This window comes from Hemiscyllium ocellatum, chromosome 45, assembly GCF_020745735.1.
Source record: "Hemiscyllium ocellatum isolate sHemOce1 chromosome 45, sHemOce1.pat.X.cur, whole genome shotgun sequence".
In the NCBI taxonomy this organism is placed as follows: domain Eukaryota; kingdom Metazoa; phylum Chordata; class Chondrichthyes; order Orectolobiformes; family Hemiscylliidae; genus Hemiscyllium; species Hemiscyllium ocellatum.
This window is the reverse complement of record NC_083445.1, coordinates 17,607,069-17,634,978: the sequence shown is the minus strand read 5'-3', so window position 1 is coordinate 17,634,978 and position 27,910 is coordinate 17,607,069. Positions and strand designations below refer to the sequence as shown.

At 44.2% G+C, this 27,910-nt stretch overlaps 1 protein-coding gene across 1 annotated transcript in view; it reads left to right on the top strand.

The window, feature by feature from the left end:
• Nucleotides 1–27,910, top strand: part of LOC132836010 (adhesion G protein-coupled receptor E3-like) — a 67,607-nt gene that overhangs the window by 1,080 nt on the left and 38,617 nt on the right. Inside the window, exons 2-4 of the mRNA XM_060855203.1 lie at nucleotides 5,026–5,103; nucleotides 22,809–22,925; nucleotides 27,351–27,467. Of these exons, the coding sequence (XP_060711186.1) occupies nucleotides 5,026–5,103; nucleotides 22,809–22,925; nucleotides 27,351–27,467 (312 nt within the window). The remainder of the gene's footprint in view (nucleotides 1–5,025; nucleotides 5,104–22,808; nucleotides 22,926–27,350; nucleotides 27,468–27,910) is intronic.

Below are 27,910 nucleotides of genomic sequence, written 5' to 3'. Positions count from 1 at the left end.
AGGAGAGGTTGGACAGGTGAGGGCTTTTTTCCCTTGAAGTTGTCAGAGACTGAGGGTTGACCTTCTGGAGATTCAGAAATCCATGAGGGGCATGGACGAGGTAAATAGCCTACACCTTTTTTTCCAGGAATCCAAAACGAGAGAGTGAGAAGGGAAAGATTGAAATGGCAGCTAAACGGGGTAACTTTTTCACACAAAGGGTGGTGCCTGTATGGATCGAGCTGCCAGAGGAAGTGGTAGAGGCTGGTACGATTACAACATTTAAAAGATATTTGAAAGACTGAGAGAGGTATGGGCCAAATGCTGGTGAATGGGGCTAGTTCAGTTTAGGTTGGAGTGGACGAGTTGGGTGGAAGGACCTGTTTCTGTGCTGCAAGCCGGTATAATTCCACAACCAAAATAAGAGGGACTGAGAGCTCTTGCGAGTTTGCAAAGGGTAGGACACTGGCCAGGAAAGAGCTGGAGTGGTTGACTCTGAGGATATAAGACAAGCAAAGACCAGCATTGGGAACATGCGAGCTCAGGCAACGGTGAAGACAGCCGGTGGTCCTGTGGTAGTGGCTTTCAGAACAAGAGAAGATGGGAGAAGAAAATCAACCCAGGAGCAAATTGGGTATCATGGGTTGTGAGTGATCTGGGTCAGCACTGATTAATAACCGAGTCAGGAAGGTGGGAAAAATCTGTACTTGAACAATAAAACTGCAAGGTTTTTGAACTTGCCAATATTTAATTGAAAATGATGACAGCTTATTCAAGACCAGGGTGTCTGAGTCCAGGACTTGTTTGCTCCGTCTGCTTTGCCTTTTGTTTCTTTCCTTTTCTCTTGTTTTTATTTCCTCATTTATTTTACCTGCCGCTTGATAAAGAGTTCGGTTGTGAGCTGGATATGTGTTGCTGGAAAAGCGCAGCAGGTCAGGCAGCATCCAAGGAGCAGGAGATTCGACATTTCGGGCATGAGCCTTTCTTCAGGAATGAGGAAAGCGTGTCCAGCAGGCTAAGATAAAAGGTAGGGAGGAGGGACTTGGGGGAGGGGCGATGGAGATGTGATAGGTGGAAGGAGGTCGAGGTGAGGGTGATAGGCCGGAGTGGGGTGGGGCCGGAGAGGTCAGGAAGAAGATTGCAGGTTAGGAAGGCGGTGCTGAGTTCAAGGGATTTGACTGAGACAAGGTGGGGGGAGAGGAAATGAGGAAACTTGAGAAATCTGAGTTCATCCCTTATGGTTGGAGGGTTCCTAGGCGGAAGATGAGGCGCTCTTCCTCCAGCCGTCGTGTTGCTATGGTCTGGGGATGAAGGAGTGGAGGAAGAGCACCACCTTCCTAACCTGCAATCTTCTTCCTGACCTCTCCGCCCCCACCCCACTCCGGCCTATCACCCTCACCTTAACCTCCTTCCACCTATCGCATTTCCAACACCCCTCCCCCAAGTCCCTCCTCCCTACCTTTTATCTTAGCCTGCTGGACATGCTTTCCTCATTCCTGAAGAAGGGCTCATGCCTGAAACATGGATTCTCCTGCTCCTTGGATGCTGCCTGACCTGCTGCGCTTTTCCAGCAACACATTTTCAGCTCTGATCTCCAGCATCTGCAGTCCTCACTTTCTCCTCAAAGAGTTTGGTTGTGGCAATGGCATTATGCAGTCGGCACAGTGCAGTATCAGAGCAGTCAGTGATGGGGCCAGCGTGGACCTGAGTGACCCCAGTGTGGAGTCGGTGGGCTAAGTGTGGACTCGAATGGGCCCAGTGCGGACTGGATTGAATAGGTTAGATTACTTACAGTGTGGAAACAGGCCCTTTGGCCCAACAAGTCCACACCGACCCGCTGAAGCGCAACTCACCCATACCCCTACATTTGCCCCTTACCTAACACACTATGGGCAATTTAGCATGGCCAATTCACCTGACCCGCACATCTTTGGACTGTGGGAGGAAACCGGAGCACCCGAAGGAAACCCACGCAGACACAGGGAGAACGTACAAACTCCACACAGTCAGTCGCCTGAGGCGGGAATTGAACCCGAGTCTCTGGCTTTGTGAGGCAGCAGTGCTAACCACTACGAACACAAGAGGGCCCAGTGCGGACTTGATTGGGCCCAGTGCGGACTCGAGTGGGCAGGGTGTGGATTCGAGTGAGCCCAGTGTGGACTGGAGTGGGCCCAATCTGGACTGGAGTGGGCACAGTGTGGAGTCAAGTGGGCCCCAGTGTGGACTCGAGTGGGCCCGGTGTAGACTGGAGTGGGCCAAGTGTTAACTCGAGTGGGCTCAGTATAGACTGGAGTGGTCCCAGTGTGGGCTGGAGTAGGCCCAGTGTGGACTCGAGTGAGCTCCAGTGTGATCTCGAGTGGGCCCAGTGTGGACTCGAGTAAGCCCAGTGTGGACTGGAGTGGGCCTAGTACGGACTCGAGTGGTCCCAGTGTGGACTCGAGTGAGCCCAGTGTGGACTTTAGTGGGCCCAGTGTGGACTGGAATGGGCCTAGTACGGACTCGAGTGGTCCCATTGTGGACTCGAGTGAGCCCAGTGTGGACTCGAGTGGGCCCAGTGTGGACTGGAGTGGGCCCAGTGTGGACTCGAATGGGCCCAGTGTGGACTGGAGTGGGCCCAGTGTGGACTTGAATGGGCCCAGTGTGGACTGGAGTGGGCCCAGTGTGGACTTGAATGGGCCCAGTGTGGACTTGAATGGGCCCAGTGCAGACTGGAGTGGACCCAGTGTGGACTCGAGTGGGCCCAGTGTGGCCTCAAGTGTGCCCAGTGCAGACTGGAGTGGACCCAGTACGGACTCGAACGAGCACAGTACAGACCCTTGTGGGCCCAATGCGGCCTTGTTTCGACGGTGCCAGAAAGAGTTTGTGTTCCGAGCAGCTTCTGCATCGATGAGGTGGTCCTAGTCCTGGCTAACGGTTAGTTCTGTGGAGACAAGTTTGGGCCCAGTATGAGACTTGGTAACATTGGCAGTGGCTGCATCGGCAAGGTGGGCCTGAAGTGGACTCATAGTGACGGCAGAGTTTGGGCTGCTATGGTACCCAGCGGCGTCAGTGGGGACTGCATTGGTGAGGTCCATCAAGGACTCCCAGTGATGTGGCTGCTGGAGGATGCAAGATGGCGGCAAAGAGCAGCAAAGGAGGCTTGGACCCACCCTATCCCACCTCCCCCCACCATTCCAATGGCCCAGGGCAGGCACTTAACTAGAAGAACTGGAAAATTGGACACTTTCCCTTTATTTCTCCATTCTTCCACCTTTATATTTTATGTTTTGCTTTATTTTTCTGTGTTTTAAGATGGCACAGAGCATCGTGACACTATACAACACTTTCCACTGTATTTTGTAACAAGATACATGGGACAATAAAGAAGTCAAAATCAAACTGAACCCAGCAGCGCTGGAAATATTGGGAGAGAGAGAGATGGGGAGGGAGAGAGAGATGGAGGAGGGAGAGAGAAAGAGATGGGGAGGGAGACAGAGAGAGATGGGGTAGGGAGAGAGAGAGATGGGAGGGAGAGAGAGAGATGGGGGAGGGAGAGAGAGATGGGGAGGGAGAGAGAATGATGGGGGAGAGAGAGAGAAATGGAGGAGGGAGAGAGAGATGGGGGAGGGAGAGAGAAAGAGATGGGGGAGGGAGAGAGAGATGGGGGAGGGAGAGAGAAAGAGATGGGGGAGGGAGAGAGAGAGAAATGGGGGAGGGAGAGAGAGATGGGGGAGGGAGAGAGACAGATGGGAGGGGGAGAGAGAGATGGGGGAGGGAGAGAGAAAGAGATGGGGGAGGGAGAGAGAGATGGGGGAGGGAGAGAGAGAGAGAGATGGAGGAAGGAAAGTGAGAGAGATGGGGGTGGAAAAGAGATGGAGGAGGGAGAAAGAGAGAGATGGGGGAGGGAGAGAGACGGAGGAGGGAGAGAGAGATGGGGGAGGGAGAGAGAGAGATGGGGGAGGGAGAGAGAGATGGGGAGTGAGAGAGAGATGGAGGAGGGAGACAGAGAGAGAGAGAGAAGGGAGAGTGAGGGATGGGGAGGGAGAGAGAGAGATGGAGGAGGGAGACAGAGAGATGGGGGAGGGAATGAGAGAGAGAGAGGTGGGGGAGGGAGAGAGAGATAGAGATGGAGGAGGGAGAGGGAGAGAGATGGGGGAGGGAGAGAGAGAGATGGGGGAGGGAAAGTGAGAGAGATAAGGAGGGAGAGATGGAGAGGGAGAGAGAAAGGTTGGAGGGAGGGAGAGAGAAATTGGAGAGGGGAGAGGAAGAGAGAGAGGTGGAGGGAGGGAGAGAGGGTGGGGGAAGGGAGAGTGAGGTTGGGGGAGGGAGAGAGAGATGGGGGAGGGAGAGAGATGTGAAGGGAGGGCGAGAGAGGTTGGAGGGAGGGAGAGAGAAATGGGAGAGGGGAGAGGAAGAGAGTGAGGTAGAGGGAGGGAGAGTGGGTGGGGGAAGGGAGAGTGGGAGATGGGGAGGGAAAGAGATGGGGGAGGGAGAGAGAGGTGGGGGGAGTTGGGTGAGAAAGTTGGGAGAGGGTGTGGTGATAGGGAGAGAGAGGTTGGAGGAAGGAGAGGGAGGTGCAGAGTTAGAAAAGGAGGTGGAGGGGAGAGAGAGACCAGTTGGGGGAGGGAGTGAGGTTTGCTGTGCTGAGGTAGATTCAGGTTCAAACAACCAGTGGAAAGGTAAGTCCTGATGTGTTTTTTGACATGGTTACCAACGCTGTAGACCTAGCTTTAATAATAATGCATTAGTTTATTGAGCAAAGGAAATTAAGATAAAATAAACTAAATCAATTTTATTTGTTTGTAGTACAATGTCAGTGATTTAAACACACTACAAAAGTGTGATGAGGGAGCAGCATTCCAAAAGTGTGTGATTGCAAACCAGTTGGACTATAACCTGATGTTATGTGACCTCTGACCTTGTCCACCAGGAGGTCATGTAACTGTCTTAAAGTACAGACCCGTCTGGTCAAGAATCAAAGTCAAAATACAACAATGGCTAAATACAACTGTTATTAAAGTCTCATGTTTGATTCTCTTCCTTGCCTTTCCCAACATCCATTGCAAGTTTTCAGCATTTGTATAATTTGGAACATTCCTGGATGTCATTCCAATGGAAGGTCAAATAATTGGGATAACGACATTGGTAAGTAGCTAAGAAGGAACTGTTGATTAAAAACCTGGCATCACTATTATAACATAATATTCCCATATGACACAACAGAGTGGGATAAATTAATTGTGAATTTTACTTTTTATTTTTTGAAGCCTATGTGCAAATGTGAGGTTGTTAAAGTCCATTAGATCAAAGAAGATACATGGTCATTACAGCTCTTGTAAAATATAATGTGACTTCTGTTTAAACATGATGTCTACGTGCCAGAGTTGGACTGCAGTGGACAAAGTTAAAAATCAGGTTATACTCCAACAGGTTGAATTGGAAGCAAAGTAGCTTTCGCAGCGACGCTCCTTCATCAGGTGGTGAAGGAGCAGTGCTTTGAAAGCTACTGCTTCCAAATAAATCTGTTGGAGGATAACGTGGTGTTGCATGATCTTTAACTCTGTTGGAACATCATGTTACATTTGTTCGTTCATGTGTGGTCTGCAGACCATGAGCTGATTGCCCTTTGATTGATTGGGAGCTGTATGCTGGTCAGATGTCTGATACTCATGGGTGAAACAATGCTGCCCGCTCTCCAGGGATAATCTAGGAGACAGCATTTGCTAATCAGTTGGCCCACAGACATGAACTCTGCTATTGGCTTCTTAAACTACATTCCACCAAGTGAGAAAAAACATTCCTCAAATTGTGCCTATGAAATCCCCTGCACTGTCCCTATAAAATCCCTTTCATTGTGTCTATAAAATCCCCTACATTGTGTCTATAAAATCAGCGACATTGTGTCTATAAATTCCCCTACATCGTGCCGATAAAATCCCCTACATTGTGTCTATAAAATCCCCTACATTGTGCCTATAAAATCCCCTACATCGTGCCGATAAAATCCCCTACATTGTGTCTATAAAATCCCCTACATTGTGCCTATAAAATCCCCTGCATTGTGCCTCTAAGATCCACTACATTGTGCCTATAAAATCCCTTACATTGTGTCTATAAAATCCCCTATATTGTGCCTATAAAATCCCATACATTGTGTCTATAAAATCCCCTACATTGTGCCTCTAAAATCCCCTACATTGTGCCGATAAAATCCCTTATATTGTGTCTATAAAATCCCCCACATTCTGTCCATAAATTCCCCTACATTGTGCCTATAATATCCCCTAAAGTGTGCACATAAAATCTCATACATTTTGACTATAAAATCCCCCACATTGTATTAATAAAATCCCCTACATTGTGTCTATAAAATTCCTTACATTGTGTCTATAAAATCGCCGACATTGTGTCTATAAATTTCCCTACATTGTGTCTATAAAATCCATCACATTGTGTCTATAAATTCCCCTATATTGTGTCTATAGAATCCCATACATTGTGTCTATAAAATTCCCTACATTGTGTCTATAAAATCCCTTACATTTTGCCTATAAAATCCCCTACATTGTGCCTATAAAATCCCCTACATTGTGTCTATAAAATCCCCTGCATTGTGCCTATAAAATCCCCAACATTGTGTCTATAAAATCCACCACATTGTGTGTATAAATTCCCCTACATTGTGTCTATAAAATCCCCTACATTGTGCCGATAAAATCCCCTACATTGTGTCTATAAAATCCCTTACATTGTGCCGGCAAAATCCCTTATGTTGTGTCTATAAAATCCATAAAATCCCTTACATTGTGCCTATAAAACCCCCGACATTGTGTCTATAAAATCCCTTACATTGTGTCTATAAAATCCCCAACATTCTGTCTATAAAATCCCCAACATTGTGTCTATAAAATCCCCTACATGGTGTCTATAAAATCCCCTACATTGTGTCTATAAAATCCCCTACATTGTGCCTATAAAATCCCTTACATTGTTCATATAAATCCCTTACATTGTTTCCCAAAAAATCCCATACATTGTGCCTATAAAATCCCCTACAAAGTGCCTATAAAATCCCCTATATTGTGCCTATAAAATCCCCTATATTGTGTCTATAAAAACCCATACATTGTGCCTATAAAATCCCCTACACTGAGTCTAAAAAATCCATCACATTGTGTCTATAAAATCCCCCACATTGTATCAATAAAATCCGCTACATTGTGCCTATAAAATCCCCTACATTGTGTCTATGAAATCCGTTACATTGTGCCTATAAAATCTCCTGCATTGTTCCTATAAAAAAAACCCTATATTGTGTCTATAAAATCCCATACATTGTGCCTATAAAATCTCCTGCATTGTTCCTATAAAAAAACCCTATATTGTGTCTATAAAATCCCATACATTGTGCCTATAAAATCCCCTACATTATGCCTATAAAATCCCCTACATTGTGCCTATAAAATCCCCTACATTGTGTCTATAAAATCCCCTACATTGTGCCGATAAAATCCCCTACATTGTACCGATAAAATCCCCTACATTGTGCCTATAAAATCCCTTACATTGTGTCTCTAAAATACCCTGCATTGTTCCAAAAAAACCCCTACATTGTGCCTATAAATTCCCCTATATTGTGTCTCTAAAATCCCATACATTTTGTCTATAAAATCCCATACATTGTGCCTATAAAATCCCCTACATTATGTCTATAAAATCCCCTACATTTTGTCTATAAAATCCCATACATTGTGTCTATAAAATCCCCTGCATTGTGCCTATAAAATCCTCTACATTGTGCCTATAAAATCCCCTACATTGTGTCCATAAAATCCCCTGCATTCTGCCAATAACATCCCCCTAAAGTGTGCACATAAAATCCCTACATTGTGCCGATAAAATCCGCAAGGATCTCTTTTGGGACCATTGCTGTTTGTCATTTTTATAAATGACCTGGAGGAGGGGCTAGAAGGTTGGGGGAGCAAGTTTGCGAATGATGCGAAAGTCGGTGGAGTTGTTGACAGTGAGGAAGGATGTGGCAGGTTACAGCGGGATATAGATAAGCTGCAGAACTGGGCAGAAAGGTGGCAAATGGAGTTCAATGTAGGTAAGTGTGAAGTGATTCACTTTGGTAAGAGTAACAAGAAGATGGAGTACTGGGCTAATGGTCGGATACTTGGTAGTGTGGATGAGCAGAGGGATCTTGATGTCCACGTACACAGATCTCTGTAAGTTACCTCCCAGGTAAATAGTGCTGTGAAGAAGGCATATGGCGTACTGGGCTTTATTGGTAGAGGAATTGAGTTCCGGAGTCCTGAGGTCATGTTGCAGTTGTATAAGACTCTGGCGAGGCCGCATCTGGAGTATTGTGTGCAGTTTTGGTCGCCATACTCTAGGAAGGATGTGGAGGCACTGGAACGGGTGCAGAGGAGGTTTACCAGGATGTTGTCTGGTATGGTAGGAAGATCGTATGAGGAAAGGCTGAGGCACTTGGGGCTGTTTTCATTGGAGAAAAGAAGGTTTAGGGGTGACTTGATAGAGGTGTACAAGATGATTAGGGGTTTAGATAAGGTTGACCATGAGAACCTTTTTCCACGTATGGAGTCAGCTATTACGATGGGGCATAGCTTTAAATTAAGGGGAGGTAGGTATAGGACAGATGTTAGGGGTAGATTCTTTACTCAGCGAGTCGTGAGTTCATGGAATGCCCTGCCAGTAACAGTGGTGGACTCTCCCTCTTTATGGGCATTTAAATGGGCATTGGTTAGGCATATGGAGATAGTGGGCTAGTGTAGGTTAGGTGGGCTTGGATCGGCGCAACATCGAGGGCCAAAGGGCTTGTACTGCACTGTATTTTTCTATGTTCTATGTTAGAATCCCCTACACTGTGTCTATAAAATCCCCTACATTGTGTCTATAAAATCCCCTGCATTGTGCCAATATAACCCCTATATTGTGCCGAGGAATTTCCTGCATTGTACCTAAAAAATGCCCTGCATTGTGCATATAAACCCCCTCAAATTGTGCCTATAATATCCCCTGTATTGTGCTATTAAATACCCCTACATAGTGCCTATAAAATCCCCAACATTTTGCCTGCAAAATCCCCTTCATTGTGCCTACAAAATCCCCTCCATTGTCCCTATAATATCCAGTGCATTGTGTCCATAAAATCCCCTACATTGTGCTTATAAATTCGCCTACATTATGCTTATAAAATCCACATCATTGTGCTTATAAAATCCCTTGCATTGTTACCTGTAAATTCCCCAATATTGTGTCTATAATATCCCATGCATTGTGTTCATAAAATATCCTACATTGTGCCTATAAAATCCCCGACATTGTGTCTATAAAATCCCCTACATTGTGCCTATAAAATCCCTTACATTGTGCCAATAAAATCCCCTACATTGTGCCTATAAACTCGCTTACATTGTGTCTATAAAATCCCATACATTGTGTCTATAAAGTCCCCTGCATTGTGTCTATAAAATCCCCTACATTGTGCCTATAAAACCCCTACATTGTATCTATAAAATCCCCTACATTGTGTCTATAAGATCCATCACATTGTGTCTATTAATTCCCCTACATTGTGCCTATAAAATCGCTTACATTGTGTCTATAAAATCCCCTACATTGTGCCTATAAAATCCCCTGCATTGTGCCAATAAATCCCCGACATTGTGTCTATAAAATCCCCTACATTGTGCCTATAAAACCCCTACATTGTGTCTATAAAATCCCCTACATTGTGTCTATAAGATCCATCACATTGTGTCTATTAATTCCCCTACATTGTGCCTATAAAATCCCCTGCATTGTGCCAATAAATCCCCGACATTGTGTCTATAAAATCCCCTACATTGTGCCTATAAAACCCCTACATTGTGTCTATAAAATCCCCTACATTGTGTCTATAAGATCCATCACATTGTGTCTATTAATTCCCCTACATTGTGCCTATAAAATCCCCGACAATGTGCCTATAACATCCCCCTAAAGTGTGTACATAAAATCTCATACATTGTGCATATAAAATCCCAACATTGTGCCAATAAAATCCCCGACATTGTGCCTATAACATCCCCCTAAAGTGTGCCTATAAAATCCCTACATTGTGCCGATAAAATCCGCAAGGATCTCTTTTGGGACCATTGCTGTTTGTCATTTTTATAAATGACCTGGAGGAGGGGCTAGAAATTTGGTGAGCAAGTTTGCGGATGATACGAAAGTTGGGGGAGTTGTTGACAGTGAGGAAGGATGCGGCAGGTTACAGCAGGATATAGATAAGCTGCAGAACTGGGCAAAAAGGTGGCAAATGGAGTTCAATGTAGGTAAATGTGAAGTGATTCACTTTGGTAAGTGTAACAAGAAGATGGAGTACTGGGCTAATGTTCGGATACTTGGTAGTGTGGATGAGCAGAGGGATCTTGGTGTCCATGTACACAGATCTCTGTACGTTACCACCCAGGTAAATAGTGCTGTGAAGAAGGCATATGGCGTACTGGCTTTTATTGGTAGAGGAATTGAGTTCCAGAGTCCTGAGGTCATGTTGCAGTTGTATAAGACTCTGGCGAGGCCGCATCTGGAGTATTGTGTGCAGTTTTGGTCGCCATACTATAGGAAGGATGTGGAGGCACTGGAACGGGTGCAGAGGAGGTGTACCAGGATGTTGCCTGGTATGGTAGGAAGATCGTATGAGGAAAGGCTGAGGCACTTGGTGCTGTTTTCATTGGAGAAAAGAAGGTTTAGGGGTGACTTGATAGAGGTGTGCAAGAAGATTAGGAGTTTAAATAGGGTTGACAATGAGAACCTTTTTCCACGTATGGAGTCAGCTATTACGATGGGGCATAGCTTTAAATTAAGGGGAGGTAGGTATAGGACAGATGTTAGGGGTAGATTCTTTACTCAGCGAGTCATGAGTTCAAGGAATGCCCTGCCAGTACCAGTGGTGAACTCTCCCTCTTTATGGGCATTTAAATGGGCATTGGATAGGCATATGGAGGATTGTGGACTAGTGTAGGTTATGTGGGCTTGGATCGGCGCAACATCGAGGGCCAAATGGCCTGTACTGCGCTGTATTTTTCTATGTTCTATGTTAAAATCCCCTACATTGTGCCTATAAAATCCCCCACATTGTATCAATAGAATCCCCTACATTGTGTCTTTAAAATCCCCTACATTGTGTCTATAAAATCCCCTACATTGTGTTTATAAAATCCCCAGCATTGTGCCTATAAAATCCCCGACATTGTGCCTATAAAATCGCCTCCATTGTGCTTCTAAAATCCCCAACATTGTGCCGATATAAACCCCTACATTGTGCTTATAATATTCCCGAAATTGTGCCTATACATTCCACTGCCTTGTGCCTATAAAATCCCCTGTATTGTGCTTATAAAATTCCCTACATTGCGTCTTTAAAATCCCCTGCATTATGCCTATAAAATTCGCGACATTGTGTGTATAAAATCCCCTGTATTATGCCTATAAAATCCCCTGCATTGTGCTTATATAATCCTCTACATTGTGCCATAAAATCCCCTATTGTGCCGATATAATCCTTTACATTGTCCCTATAAAACCCCCTACATTGTGCCTATATATTCGCCTACATTGTGCCTAAAAATTCACTTGCTTGTGCTTATAAAATTCCCTACATTGTGTCTTTAAAATCCCCTGCATTATGCCTATAAAATTCCCGACAATATGTGTATAAAATCCCCTACATTGTGACTATAAAATCTCCTGCATTGTATGTACAAAATCACTCACATTGTGCCTGTAAAATCCCCAACATTGTGCCGATAAAATCCCCTGCATTATGCCTATTAAATTCCCGACATTGTGCCTATAAAATCCCTACATTGTGACTATATAATCCCCAACATTGTGCCTATAAAATCCCTACATTGTGACTATAAAATCCACTGCACTGTGCCTATAAAATCCCCTACATTGTGCCTATAAAATCCCCTACATTGTACCTATAAAATTCCCTATATTGTGCTTATATAATTCCCTTCATTGTGCCTATAAAACCCCCTGCAATGTACCTACATTGTGCCAATAAAATCACTCACATTGTTCCTATAAAATCCCCTACATTGTGCCTATATAATCCCCTACATTGTGCTAATATAGTCATCTGCATTGTACCTCTAAAATCCCCGAAATTGTTCCAATAAACTCCCCTACATTGTGCCTATATAATCCCCTTCATTGTTCCTATAGAATCCCCTACATTGTGTCTATAAAATCCCCTGCATTGTGCCTATAATATCCCCTGCATTGTGTCTATAAAATCCCCTACATTGTTCCTAAAAAATCCCCTGCATTGTGTCTATAAAATCCCCTGCATTGTGCCTATAATATCCCCTACATTGTGTGTATAAAATCACTCACATTGTTCCTATAAAATCCCCTACATTGTGCCTGTAATATCCCCTACATTGTATCTTTAAAATCCCCTACATTGTGCCTATAAAATCCACTGCATTGTACCTATAAAATCCACTGCATTGTGCCTATATAATCCCCTACATTGTGCCAAACATTCCCCTGCATTTTGCCTCTAAAATCCCCTACATTGTGCCTATAAAATCCCCTGTATTGTGCCTGTAAAATCCCCTGTATTGTGTCTATAAAATCATTCACATTGTGCCTATAAAATCCCCTGTACTGTGCCTATAAAATCCCCTACATTGTGCCTATAAAATCCCCTACATTGTGTCTATAAAATCCCCTGTATTGTGTCTATAAAATCCCCTACATTGTGCCTGTAAAATCCCCTGTATTGTGTCTATAAAATCATTCACATTGTGCCTATAAAATCCCCTGTATTGTGTCTATAAAATCATTCACATTGTGCCTATAAAATCCCCTGTACTGTGTCTATAAAATCCCCTACATTGTGCCTGTAAAATCCCCAACATTGTGTCTATAAAATCATTCACATTGTGCCTATAAAATCCCCTGCACTGTGCCTATAAAATCCCCTACATTGTGTCTATAAAATCCCCTACATTGTACCTATAAAATTCCCTATATTGTGCTTATATAATTCCCTTCATTGTGCCTATAAAACCCCCTGCAATGTACCTACATTGTGCCAATAAAATCACTCACATTGTTCCTATAAAATCCCCTACATTGTGCCTATATAATCCCCTACATTGTGCTAATATAGTCATCTGCATTGTACCTCTAAAATCCCCTAAATTGTTCCAATAAACTCCCCTACATTGTGCCTATATAATCCCCTTCATTGTTCCTATAGAATCCCCTACATTGTGCCTATAAAATCCCTACATTGTGCTTACAAAGTCCCCTATATTATGTCTATAAACCCCCTGCATTATGCCTAAAAAACCCTACATTGTGTCTATAAAATTCCCTACATTGTGCACATAAAATCCCCTGCATTGTTCCAATAAAATCCCCTACATTGTGTCTATAAAATCCCCTACATTGTGCCTATAATATCCTCTGCATTGTGCCGATAAAATCACTCACATTGTTCCTATAAAATCCCCTACATTGTGCTTATATAATCCCCTGCATTATGCCTATGTAATCCTTTTCATTGTGCCTATAAAATACCCTACATTGTGCCAATAAAATCCCCTATATTGTGCCAATAAAATCCCCTACATTGTGTCCATTAAATCTCCTACATTGTGCTTAAAAAATCCCCTATATTGTGTCTATAAAATCCCCTACATTGTACCTATAAAATCCCCTACATTGTACCTATAAAATCCCCTACATTGTGCCAATAACATCCCCTACATTGTGTCCATTAAATCCCCTGCAGTGTATTTATAAAATCACTCACATTGTTCCTATAAAATCCCCTACATTATATCTATAAAAATCCCCTGCATTGTGCCTTTAATACCCCCTGCATTGTGCCTATAATTTCACCTACATTATGCTTATAAATTCCTACATTGTGCTTCTAAACTCCCCTACATTGTACCTATAAAATCCCCTACATTGTGCCTATAAAATCCCCAGCATTGTGCCGATAATATCCCCTACATTTTGCCCATAAAGTCCCTGCATTGTGCTTATATAATCCCCTACATTGTGTTTATATAGACCCCTACATTGTACCTATAAAATCCCCTACATTGTTCCTACTAAATCCGTGCATTGTGCCTTAAAATCGCCGATATTGTGCCTATAATATCCCCTACATTGTGCCTATAATATCCCCTACATTGTGTCTATAAAATCACTCGCATTGTTCCGATAAAATCCCCTGTAGTGTATCTATAACATCCGCTGTCTTGTGCCTAAAAAATCTCCTGATTTGTTCCTATAAAATCCCCTACATTGTGCCTAAAACAATCACTCCCGTTGTTCCAATAAAAGCCCCTACATTGTGCCTATAGTATCCCCTAAATTTTGCCTATAAGATCCCCTGCATTGTGCCTATAAAATTCCATAAATTGTGCTTATAAAAACCCCTACATCTTGCCCATAAAATCTCCTGCGTTGTGCTATTAAATCCCCTGCAATTTGTCTGTAAAAACCCCGGCATTGCGCCTATGAAATCCCCTATATTGTGCCTAAAAAAATCGCCCACAGTGTGTCTATAAAATCCCCTACATTGTGTTCATATAATCCCCTACATTGTGCTTATATAGTCCCCTGCATTTTTCCTACAAAATCTCCTACAGTGTGCCTTAAAATCCCTACATTCTGTCCATATAATCCTTAACATTGTGCCTATAAAATCCGCTACATTGTGTCTATAAAATCATTCACATTTTTCCGATAAAATCCCCTATAGTGTATCTATAAAATCCCCTTACATTGTGCCTATGAAATCCCCTGCATTGTTCCTACAAAATCCCCTACATTGTGCCTTAAAATCCCCTTTTTTGTGCCTAGAATACCCCTGCCTTGTGCCTAAAAAATCCCCTACATTGTGTGTATAAAATCCCCTACATCGTGTGTATAAAATCCCCTACATTGTGTATACAAAATCCCCGACATTGTGCCTATAAAATTCCCTATATTGTGCTTATATAATAACCTACAGTGTTCTTATATAATCCCCTGCATTGTTCCTATAAAATCCCTAACATTGTGTCTATAAAATCCCCTACATTGTGTTCATATAATCCCCTACATTGTGCTTAAATAGTCCCCTGCATTTTTCCTACAAAATCTCCTACAGTGTGTCTATAAAATCCCCTACATTATTCTTATATAATCTCCTGCATTGTGTCTATAAAATCCCCTACATTGTGTCAATAAAATCCCTGACATTGTGCCTATAAAATCCCCTACATTATGCATATAAAATCACTCACATTGTGCCTATAAAATCCCCTGCATTGTGCTCATATGATCCCCTATATTGTGCTTATATAGTCCCCTGCATTTTACCTATAAAATCCTCTACATTGTGCCTATAAAATAACCTACATTGTTCCTACTAAATCCCGTGCATTGTGCCTGTAAAATCCCCGATATTGTGTCTATACAATCCGTAATATTGTGCCCATAAAATCCCCTACATTGTGCCTATAATATCCCCTGCATTGTGTCTATAAAATCACTCGCATTGTTCCGATAAAATCCCCTATACTGTATCTATAACATCCGCTGCTTTGTGCCTAAAAAATCCCCTAATTTGTTCCTATAAAATCCCCTGCATTTTACCTATAAAATCCCCTACATTGTTCCAATAAAATCCATTCCATTGTGCCTATAAAGTCCCCTGCATTTTACCTACAAAATCCCCTACATTGTGCCTTAAAATCCCCTACATTGTATCTATAACATCCGCTGCCTTGTGCCTATAAAGTCCCCTATATTGTGTCTCTAAAATCCCCTGCATTGTGCTTGTAAAATTCGCTGCACAGAAAATATTTCTACATTCATCCTTCCTACCTGTGGAGCCCAACATATTGTGATAGGATTGTGCAATCCTTCAGGAAAGGACGAGGCCATTTGGCCTATCTGTCTTGTGCCAGTCCTTTTGAAGGAACTGCCTTATATCGCCCATTCCTCTGTTCTTTCCATTGCCCTTGAGTTGTTTTCTTTCCAAGCAAATATTGACGACCGTTCTGACAGTGACTACAGAGTCTTTTCCTACTCCCAGTACAGACAGCAAATCTCACTGCGTCTAAAACATCTCCCTCAGCTTTCTCCTGTTTTTTTTACCAAATATCGTAAATCTGTGTCCATCGATTCTCATCACTTCTCCTGATGTAGCCGTTCCTTCCCAACCACTCACCATCCTGGGTTTAGGGTGGGATGATTGAGAAATAACCTTCATGCCAAACAAGTGCCAAGTAATGACCAACACTAACCTCCATCAAGAGACAATCAAACTATTGCCTGTTGATAGTCAGTTGTGTTGCCATCACTGCAACTCCTACTAACAGCATCCTAGTTACCATTGACCAGATTGTGAGCCAGACCCACCACAGAAACACAGCTGGTTACCACAGCATGTTAGAGACATGAATGGTGCAGCGAGTAACTCCTGACTCATCAAAGCCTGTCCACCATCGACGAGGCCCAAGTCAGGAGTGGGATTGAATACTCCCGACTTGCCTGGATGAGTACAGCTCCACCACACTCAAGAAGCTCACCACCATCCAGGACAAAACAGCCTCCAATTAATTGGCTCAAACACCCACTCCCTCCAACACTGGCACTTGGTCGAAACAATGTTTCCCATCTACAAGACGCACTGCAGAAATTCACCAATGCTCCTTAAACCTAACTCTTACTTTAACCGGAATCCTAACCCTAACCCTAACCCTAACCCTAACCCTAACCCTAATCCTCAACAACATCGAAAGGCACCATCATTAACTTGACATGTTCCAATTTCCTTGTCAAGAGGATAGCAGGAATCCTGGGGAATGATCCTTTACCTGGATGAGGAGACTTCAATCTTGAGGGCTCACGTTGCATAAAGAGGTTTCACACAAACTAAAGGCAAAGGGAATTGTTTCCATTCTGTTACAAGATGCATTGCAGGAATTCACCAGCACTCCTAAAAGCTAACCCATTATCTAAATCTAACCTGAACCTGATTCTTAAACATAACCCTAACCCTAACTCAAACTCTAAATCTAAACTTAACCCTGAACTTAACCCGAACCCTAATCTTAACATTAAATCTAACCCTACCTCTAACCCCCTCCCTAAATCTTACGCAAAATCTAGCCATTAGCCTAATGTTAATTATAACCTTAATCCTAACCATAAACTGAACCCTAACCCTCACCTAAACCCTAAATCTAATGCTGATCCTAACCCTAAACGTAATTCTCACCAGTTCACACCTTCCAAATTCATGACCACTTCCATTTGGAAGGACAAGGGTGGTAGATACGTGGAAATATCAATCACGCGCAAGTTCCCCTCCAAGTCACTCACCATCCTGATTTGAAAACACCTTCAGTGTCACTGGGTAAAAGTCCTGGAGTTACCGCCCTAACAGTCCCATGGAGCTACACATAAATCAAGAAAATCCATATGTATAGCTATCCTCAGCACATCTGGGAGCAAAAACTGAGAATAACCCCCAATTGACATGACAAACAACCCAAAGAGATGAGTAGCATCACCTCTGTGGCATCAATGGGACATGTTTCACTTTGATCTTGGCACTGACTGGGCAATATCGTAAAATTAGTCCTACCTCCAAAAGACTGATTGTGTTGACAACCCTGCCCCCATACCCACATGTCTGTCCTTGGCCGGCTGCAATGTTCCACTGAAGCTCAATGCACACTGGAGGAACAGCATCTCATCTTCCGACGAGGCACGTTACAGCCTGCCGGTCTCAACATTGAATTCAACAACTTCAGATGATTATCCCATTTTGACCCCTCTGTTTTCATTCTGCTCCGTAATTTTATTTCATTTATTTACCTTTTTTTATATATTTCTTTCTGTACCACTTATTTCTTGATTGTCTCTCTCTCTTTCTCTCGCTCCCCACTCTCTCATCACCATTTTCCTCTCCTCTTTCCCGTTTGCTACTCTTCTCCCCTGTTTTCCATCTTGCCTCTGCTTCACCCATCCCCCCTCCATCCCCCGCATATTTTGTCACATAGCACTGGCTTCAGCCTCGGTCATTCACAGCTCCTTATCTCCCTATAATCTCTCTGTGCACTGCCATTATCACCTCTTTATTGCTCCCTTTGCTTCTGGAGCCATGACTCACCTTCCCTCAGCCTTGTATAAATCCCTCCCTATTTCTCCCTATTTTTTTAGCTTTGACAAAGGGTCAGTTAGACTCAAAACGTCAGCTGTTTTCTCTCCTTACAGATGCTGCCAGACCTGCTGAGATTTTCCAGCATTTTCTCTTTTGGTTATTGACCTCAGTCTTGGCCCCCTCCATTAGAACTCGCCTCCCTTTCCTATGGAAAACCCACTTCCAGGTTTTTAATCCTGGTGGCCTGCCTCTGTGTTGAAGAAAAAGGCATCTCCAAATGGGTACGAGAATAAAAAAGGGTTTAGAGGGAGATGGGCCAAGTGCTGACAAATAGGACTAGATTAATTTAGGATTTCTAAATTAATGGCATGGACGAGTTTGACTGAAGGGTCTGTTTCCGTGAGGTACATCACTATGAGTCTATGATGTCCCCAGAATTTTGAGGAAACTCCATGGATCTTTATAAGTGGTGAGTGCCCAGTGTGTTGAAATTCCACCCCCACTTTCTGACAATTGTAAGGGAGGCAGGGTATGATTCACAGAGAGGGAAGATTAACACTCAGGGAAACATTTTCACTGTTGAGTTCAAACAGAATCCCTCCATCCTCTCTGTAGCCTGGCCCGGCACATGCAGTGTTGAAGTCACAAACTTTCCAGCATTGAGTTAAATGTTGACCAATGAAGGTCTGGACAGCTAGCATGATGTGAAGTTACATAAATACCCAGCCCTTTAAAAAGTTTAAATGATAGACTGCCTGCGTCAGTGAGGGTGAAAAAAATAACCCTTCTGTTCTCGCAGTTACAATAGTTGTTTGTTGACATTTCTTAAGGACTACCATTGTTTTATTATTAAAGCTCGGCTGCATTTCACAAGCTACAATTATTATAATCAGCTGTCTTAAGCATACAGTTTGAATGACGGTCTAAATAAAGTATTATAAATTACCTCTTTGATATAAGGTTTTGGATAGAGGTACCCTTATTCCTATAGATAATTAAGCCCTAAGGGGGATGAAGAGGTTTTCAATAGGCTTTCATGACTGGGAGGATTTTTTAATATAACAAAGGCTACCATACATATTTAGACCTTTGTTTTATTTCATCTTATCATGCCTCCTGAGGCCTACCTCTGTTGGAAGTGTGGCAAATTTTCGCCCACCTTGGGATCAAAAATCTGAGCTAAGGTGCCCATATTCTTGCAGGAAGTGGAATCAGATTGACCTTGTTAAAATTACAAGGTTATTGACTGGGGTTGTTTACATCTGGCAACCTCCTGGACCAATATAATCAGAGGATTAGAGTCTCCTCAGTTGAGGACTGACTTAGAGCTGTTTGGCCTCAGCCAGCATACTCTGCGCTAATAAATAAATAAAGGGTGACTTGGTGATGGGACATCGGCCTCTGGGGTAGTTGTTTCAATTTTCAATTGCTCCATGAGAGGGAACAATTTCAATGTGTTTCCCCCAGCAAATAGCTTGAACAGTTCAACCACTTCGATCAGATCAGCCCTCGATCTCCAATGACATGAGAGAAAGCAAGGCAAGTGACATCACCCTCTTCATAATTAATCCCAGTATCACTGAGGTGGACTTGATGAATATCACGGTGTTGTGGTACAGAAGGAGGCTGTTTTCAAATGAGCGTCATACCAATCTTTTGCTTTCTTCCAATTCTCTTGCCCATTATTTTTATCCAACTAACCATCCAAATTCCCACTTGAATGGGATTTGCCTCAACCACATTCCCAGACAGTCTGTTCCACATCCTCACCACTTGCTGTGTGTGAAGAAGTTACTTCTTTGGCACATCATTTGAAATCTACTCGCGCTCTCACTCTTGCTCTTTCTAACGAAGCATGACAGGGAGTTTGTCCCTTTTTATTCTTTCCAGCCCGTTTTCGAGGAGCTCTATCCTCCACTCGCCGAGAACAACAGTCCCAACCTCTTCAAGCTCACTTCACCACGGCAACCATTCCTGCAAATCGCTTCCGTACTTTCTCCAGCGCGTTTCCAAAACGCGATGATTCCACATTGAGCAGACAATTGGCACTGCCAGGGCTGGGAGGGCAGGGTGACAAAGGGAGTAATTGCCACACCAACTTTAACCAAATGCATCGTGGAGTTGAAGCGATCCCACCCAGTTCCTTAACCCAGTGCTTTTAGCTGGTGTTGTGCAAATGCAGTGTATAAGCATCTGAACCACCCACGTAACCACTTTAACCCCGTACCATCCACCCCTCACTATTGCTTAGTGCTGCTGAAGCCTTTTGATTTGTGCAGTTTGCAGAGATACACTCCAGTTCAGTAACGCCATTACAGAGAGCAACTTTCCTGTTGTTGTGACACAGGATGTTTCACCTTATGCAATATTGCAAAAAACACTCACTGAGAAAGGGAAACAATTTGTTCCCTTCCTTCCTGTAGCTCACTTACTTCAATGTGAAAACTCACCCAATCGAGATTAAAATACACCTGCTTAAGGTGCCTCCCTGCCGAGAGTCAGTTTAAACCAATTGCACTCGAAAGCTGTGAGAAAGTAGAGCCACAGAGGACAGAAGAGGCCCTTTGGCCCGTCTGTGCCAACCTATCTACACTAAGACCACTTTCCTGAGTTTGGCCCATACCTTAAATGTTATGACACTTCAAGTGCTCATTCAAGTACTTAGAGTCATAGAGTCAGAGAGATGTACAACACAGAAACATACCCTTCGGTCCAACTCGTCCACACCGACCAGTTATCATAACCTAATCTAATCCCATTTGCCAGCACTTGGCCCATATCCCTCCAAACCTTTCCTTTCCACCCAGATGCCTTTTAAAGGTGTAACTGCACCAACCTCCACCACTTCCTCTGGCAGCTCATTCCATACATGCACCACCCTCTGTGTGAAAAAGTTGCCCCTTAGATCCCTTTTAAATCTTTCCCCTCTCGCCATAAACCTCTGTCCCCTAATTTCAGACTTCCTTTTTCCAGGGAAAAATACCTTGGTTATTCACCCTATTGATGCCCCTCATGGTTTTATAAACCTTTACAAAGACACCCCTCAGTCTCCGAACACAGCCGCAGCTTGAGAGGGTTTGAGTTATAGGGAGAGGCTGAATAGAATTTGGATGAAATGGATTGGTCTATTTCCATGTGGATGATGACTCTATGATCCCCACCATCTCTGGGTAAATAGGCTTTTCTGCTAAATCCCTCTATACCTCATGCCTTTCACTTTAATATTTTGATCCCCTTGGTAGCCTTTCAGTGGAACAGTTGCTTCCTATCTCCCCTGTCCATGCCCCTCCATAATCTTACACACCTCCCGATCAGGTCCCCACTCCACCTTCTCTGTTCCAAAGAAAACAACCCGAGCTAATCCAGCATCTCTCCATCGCTGAAATGCTCCATCCCAGGAAACGTCCTGGTGAATCTCCTCCGCACCCCCTCCAGTGCAATCACCTCCTTCCTGTAGTGTGGGGACCAGAACTGCACACAGTACTCCAGCTGTGGCCTCACCAAAGTCCCATACAGCTCCAACAATTCCCTCCTGCTCTCATCATGTCTGGTCAAAACCAAGTTTTCCATATGCCCCCTTAATCAGCCTATTAACCTGTCCTGCCACCTTCAGGGGTCTGGGGACAAACCCCCCCACCCCCAACAGCATTAAGACAATGGTCAGTTTTGGAAATTCAACCTACATGAAGCTGGATCAGGTATAAATGGACTGTGCCTTATAGCTCATCCAACTGTTGATATTAGATTAGATTACTTACAGTGTGGAAACAGGCCCTTCGGCCCAACAAGTCCACACCGACCCGCCGAAGCGCAACCCACCCATACCCCTACATTTATCCCTTACCTAACACTACGGGCAATTTAGCATGGCCAATTCACCTGACCCACACATCTTTGTGACTGTGGGAGGAAACCGGGGTACCTGGAGGAAACCCACGCAGACACAGGGAGAACGTGCAAACTCCACACAGTCAGTAGCCTGAGGCGGGAATTGAACCCGGGTCTCTGGCGCTGTGAGGCAGCAGTGCTAACCACTATACCAGCTTTCAAATGCAGTTCATATATTTGCTATCATAGAATCCCTCCAGTGTGGACGTTGTCCATTCAGCCCAATGAGTCCACACTGACCCTCCGAAGAGCATCCCACCCAATCCCCATAACTTTCCCCATGGCTAATCCATCCTGCCTACACACCATGGGCAATTTAGCATGGCCAATCCAACCCACCCGACACATCTTTGGGTTTTGGAAGAACATGGAAGAAACCCACACTGACACGGGGAGAATGTACAAACACCACACAGACAGTCGCCCGAGGCTGGAATCGAACCCAGGTCCCTGGTGCTGTGAGGCAGCAGTGCTAACCACTGAGCCACTGTGTTGCCTCAGTTCAAGTTCTCTGTCAGTGATTCAGCTCCGTTCTCTCTCTGTTCTCAACAATCACAGCATGCAGTAGTGATGGGATGCTGATTAATCAGTCTTTACCCAAGAGTCTAAAACAGACCCAGACACGAAGCAAGGAAAACATCTAAGATGGAGAGTTTAGACAGCTCCAAGAAGAAAGTCATTCACCTGTTTCTGTACGTGACAAGTTTAGAAACTACATGCATGTCAATTACATGTCTCGTTTCTTTTTTAACAATTGAAGATATTTGTAGTGAAAAACATATTTGCGGTAAATATGGTGTATGTCAACGGATGCCAAATCATTACGCCTGTGTCTGTAGTGGAAAGAAAACGTCTGTGGAACCAAAACCCTGCCTAGGTAATGGATTGTTTAATATCTGCTTCTCAATGTTGGATTGAGTGGGGTTTCACACACCTGAAGGAGAGAGGGGTCAACATTCAGGGGGAAAGGTGCCTTGCACAATTCTTAATAAAAGTCAGGATGGAGAGGAGCTTGCAAATGGCGGTGTTCCCATGTATCTGCTACCCTTGTCCCTCTGGGTGATGAGAGTCATGGGTTTGGAAGGTGCAAAATAAGAAGCCTTAGCAGTTTTCTGCAGTACATCTTGTAGACGGTATTGCTACTAAACATTGGAGATGGACGGATGGATGTTTGTGGATGTGGTGTCAATCAAGTGGGCTGCTTTGTACTGGATGGTGTCTGGCTCCTTGAGTATTGCTGGATCGGCACTCATCCAGGCCAGTCCCCAACCACCTCCACCCCCCCCTCAAACACACACACACAAATTTAACAAATTAGTTGCTCCCTCCACCTTTCACTCTAGGTCTGGTGAAGCGTCATGGAGATTTAAAACGTTAGCTTATTCTCTGTCCAGAGATGCTGTCTGACCTGTTCTGATCTCCAGCATTTGTTGTTTCCAGTACAGATTCCAGCATCTGCAGTAATTTGCTGTAACATTCAGAAAGTAGGGAGTATCCCATCACACTCCTGACCTGTGCCTTGTCAGGATTTGGGGAGTCAGGAAGTGAGTTACTTGCTGCAGGATTCCTAGCCTCTGAACCCGCACTGTGTTGATGTGGAGAGTCCAGTTCAGGTTCTAGTCAATGGTAACCCCTAGGATGTAGATAGTGGGGATGGGGGGAACCTCAGTATTGATGACCTCAGTGAATGTCAAGGGGTTGTCTTGTATTAGGGATGGTCAGTGAGAGATGAATGTGACTTGTCAGTTTTCAATCCAAGGCTGAGTACCGCATGGACTGGTTCAGTATCTGAGGAGTCGCTAATGGAGCAGTCATTGGTGAACATCCCCACCCTTCTGATGGAGGGAAGGTCATTGACGAAAGCAGCCGAAGATGGCTCAGACTAGGACACTCCTCCGAACACACCACAGCACTCTAGCAGTCTGCTTGACAGATCAGTCAGAGTATGGTGATACATCCATAGACGAGGTAGTGACTCCCTAGCTTTCTCAGGTCCAGATTATCCACCTTCCAGGCCGTAACTCCACCGGTGGTGTTGTATATAGTCTCAGTATTCACTCATCAGTGTCACAAAAAAGACCAAACCTGAATATCGCTCTTGTCATTGACTCCTCCTCTACCAGTCTTTGTGAACTCAATCTGCTGAACAGAAGCAGCTTTAATGATACATCATGAAATGTGAGCAGGTTATAATGAGGCCCTGCTGACCTGTGACCCACACCCAATGTGTAAGATTGTACGATTGCAGAGTCAAAGTAGGCCATTCGGCCCATTGAGTCTGCTCTGCCATTCAATGAGACTGTGGCTGATCTGAGAATCCTCAACCCCGCCCTACAGTTGTTGTCCTGTACCAGCTGATTCCCTTTCTGATCAAAAATCTGCCTACCTCATCCTGAATGCCCCAGCCTTGACAACCCTCTGCAGGAAAGAACTCCACAGATTCCCTAGGCTCTGAGAAAAGATTTTTCTCCTCATCTCTGTTGTAAACGTGCGCCTCCTTTCTCAAAGATGATACCCCCTGCTCCTGGACTATCTCACAAGCAGAAACAGCATCTCTGCATCTACCCTGCCAAACTCCCTGTAGATCTCGTATGGATCAGCAAGGTCACCTCTCATTCATTCAACTTCACTGAGTACAACCAAATTTCTTCAACGTCTCCTCACTGGAAAACCCCTTCGTACCTGGGATAGCTGAGTGAGCATTCTCTGGATTGCCTGTGTTGCTGGTTTATCTATCCTTTGATAAAGAAACCAAGAGTCTTCACTGTATTCCAGCTGTGGTCTCACTAATACCTTGTATAGGTAAAAACAATGACTGCAGATGCTGGAAACCAGGTTCTGGATCAGTGATGCTGGAAGAGCACAGCAGTTCAGGCAGCATCCAAAGTGCAGCGAAATCAACGTTTCGGGCAAAAGCCCTTCATCAGGAATAAAGGCAGAGAGCCTGAAGCGTGGACAGATAAACTAGAGGAGGGTGGGGGTGGGGAGAGAGTAACATAGAGTACAATGGGTGAGTGGGGGAGGGGATGAAGGTGATAGGTCAGTGAGGAGAGGGTGGAGTGGATAGGTGGAAAAGGAGCTAGGCAGGTCGGACAAGTCTGGACAAGTCATGGGGACAGTGCTGAACTGGCACCTCCCCATTATTGTCCTCCATTCCCTTCCAAATAAAGGCCAGAATATTGCAATTTCCTTCTGGATTACTTGCTGAACTTGTGTGCTAACATCTTGCAACTTATACACAAGATTCTCCAAGTCCCTCTGTGCTACAGCTTTTACCATTTAAATAACATACTGCTCTTTTATTCTTCAAGCCGAAGTACATTTTCCCACATGTAGGTCTTTGCTCATTCACGTAACTGTCGATACGCCTCTGTTGACCACTCATCCTTTCCACTTGTTTTCCCACCTACCTTTGTGTCCTCAACACTATTGTACATTCACTTCCATCATTGAAGTCATTAAATACACATTGTAAACAGTGATAGTCTCAGCACTGATCCTTGTAGTTAAAGGCTAGCTTCCTGTAAATATACCCTATTTTGTATTCATTCACAGGATGTGGATGTCACTGGCTAGGCCAACATTTACAGTCATAGAGTTGTACAGCTTGGAAACAAACCCTTTAGTCCCACTCGTCCATGCCGACCAGATATCCCAACCTAATCTAGTCTCATTTGCCAGCACCCTGTCCATATCCCTCCAAACCCTTCCTATTCATATACCCAACCAGATGCCTTTTAAATGCTGTAATTGTACCAGCCTCCAACACTTCCTCTGGCAGCTCATTCCATACACGCACCATCTTTTGCGTGAAAAAATTAACCCTTAAGTCCATTTTAATATTTCCTCTCTTACCTTAAACCTGTGCCCATTAATTTTGGATTCCCCTATCTTGGGAATAAAAGACTCTGTCTACTGCCCTTTTCCATGCCCCGCGTGATTTTAGAAATCTTTTCTGAACCCTTTCAAGTTTTGAACTTTGGAAAACGTTTGTGAGGTTTCCCATTACCCTCCCAGGAAGTCTGTCCCAGACTGGGCACTTCCAGAGTAGAGGACAAATCTTTATGGTGAGAGGAGAAAGAGTTCGAGGGAACACGAGGGACAACCTTTTTACCCTGAGAGTGGTTCGTGTGCGGAATGAACTTCTAGAGGAAGTGTTGGATGTGGGTACAGTGACAAGGATATGGAAGGATATGGGCCAAGTAGAGGTGGGTGGGAGCTAGTTCAGTGGTTGAAATGGACTGGTGAGACCGAAAGTCTATTTCCGTGCTGTATGACACGATGATCCCCACCACCTCTGGGTAAAAAAGTTTTTCTGCAAAATCCCTTTATACCTCATGCCTTTCATTTTTCTATTTTGACCCTCTTGGTATCATTCCTGCAATTCATGGGAACAGTTGCTTCCTATCTTCCCTATCCATGCCCCTCCATAATCTTACACATCCCCATCAGGTCCCCCCTCCACCTTCCCTGCTCCAAAGAAAACAACCCGAGCTTATCCAGCCTCTCTCCGTCGCTGAAATACTCCATCCCAGGAACATCCTGGTGGATCACCTCTGTACCCCCTCCAGTGCAATCACATGCTTCCTGTAGTGTGAGGACCAGAACTGCACACAGTACCCCAGCTGTGGTCTCACCAAAGCACAAAACAGCTCCAACAATGACCTCCTTGCTCTCATAATCTAGACCACGAATGATAAAGACAAGTTTCTCTTTTTAACCTGTCCTGCCACCTTCAGGGATCTGTAGACAAACACTCCAAGATTTGTTCCGTTAACACAATGGCCCGTTTTTGAATTCCAATTGACATACAACTGGATAAGATATAGATAGACTGTGCCTTGTAGCTCTTCCAGCCAGGCTGCATTAGCTTTCAGATGCAATCCATAAATTTGTTGTCATAGAGCCCCTACAGTGTGGAAAGCAGGCCACTCAGCCCATTGAGTCCACACTGACCCTCCGCAGAGCATCTCATCCAGACCAACCCTATCCCCATAACCTTCCCTCACCCATCCGTCCTGCCTGCACGCCCGTGGGCAATGTAGCACGGCCAATCCAACCTAACCGGCGTACCTTTGGACTGTGGGAGGGAAGCGGAGCAGTCAGAGGAAACCCACACAGACACGGGGAGAATGTGCAAACACCACACAGACAGTCACCTGAGGGTGGAGGTGAATTCATGAAGCAAGGAAAACATCAGAGATGGAGAGTTTAGAGAGTTATAAGCAGAAAGTCATCCTCCTGTTCCTGTAAGTGACAATATGTGCATGTCAATTATGTGTGCTATTTTTAATAATTGCAGATGGCTGTGATAAAAAATACACTTGTGGAAACACCACTGAATGTGATTTGAGGTTAATTGGTCACGTCTGCATCTGTAAGGAAAATGAAAGACTTGGAAATACACAAGACTGCATAAGTAATGGATTGTTTTATATCTGTTTCTCAATGTTGGATTGAGTGGGGTTTCTCACATCTGAAGGAGAGAGGGGTCAACATTCAGGGGGAAAGGTGCCTTGCACAATTTCTAATAAAAGTCAGGATGGAGAGGAACTTGCATATGGCGTTGATCCCATGTATCTGCTACCCTTCTCCCTCTGGGTGATGAGGGTCATGGGTTTGGAAGGTGCTATCGAAGGTGATTTTCTGCAGTGCTCGAGATTCTCCAAGTCCCTCCGTACAACAGCGTTCTGCTCTCTTTTTCCATTTAAATAATATCCTGTTCTTATATTCTTCAAGCCAAAGTACATTTTCCTACATGTAGGTTTTTGCTCATTCAGTTAACTGTCTATATCCCTGGCTCATCCTCACCACTTGTTTTCAGACCTACTTTTATGTCCTTGAGATTATTGTATATTCACT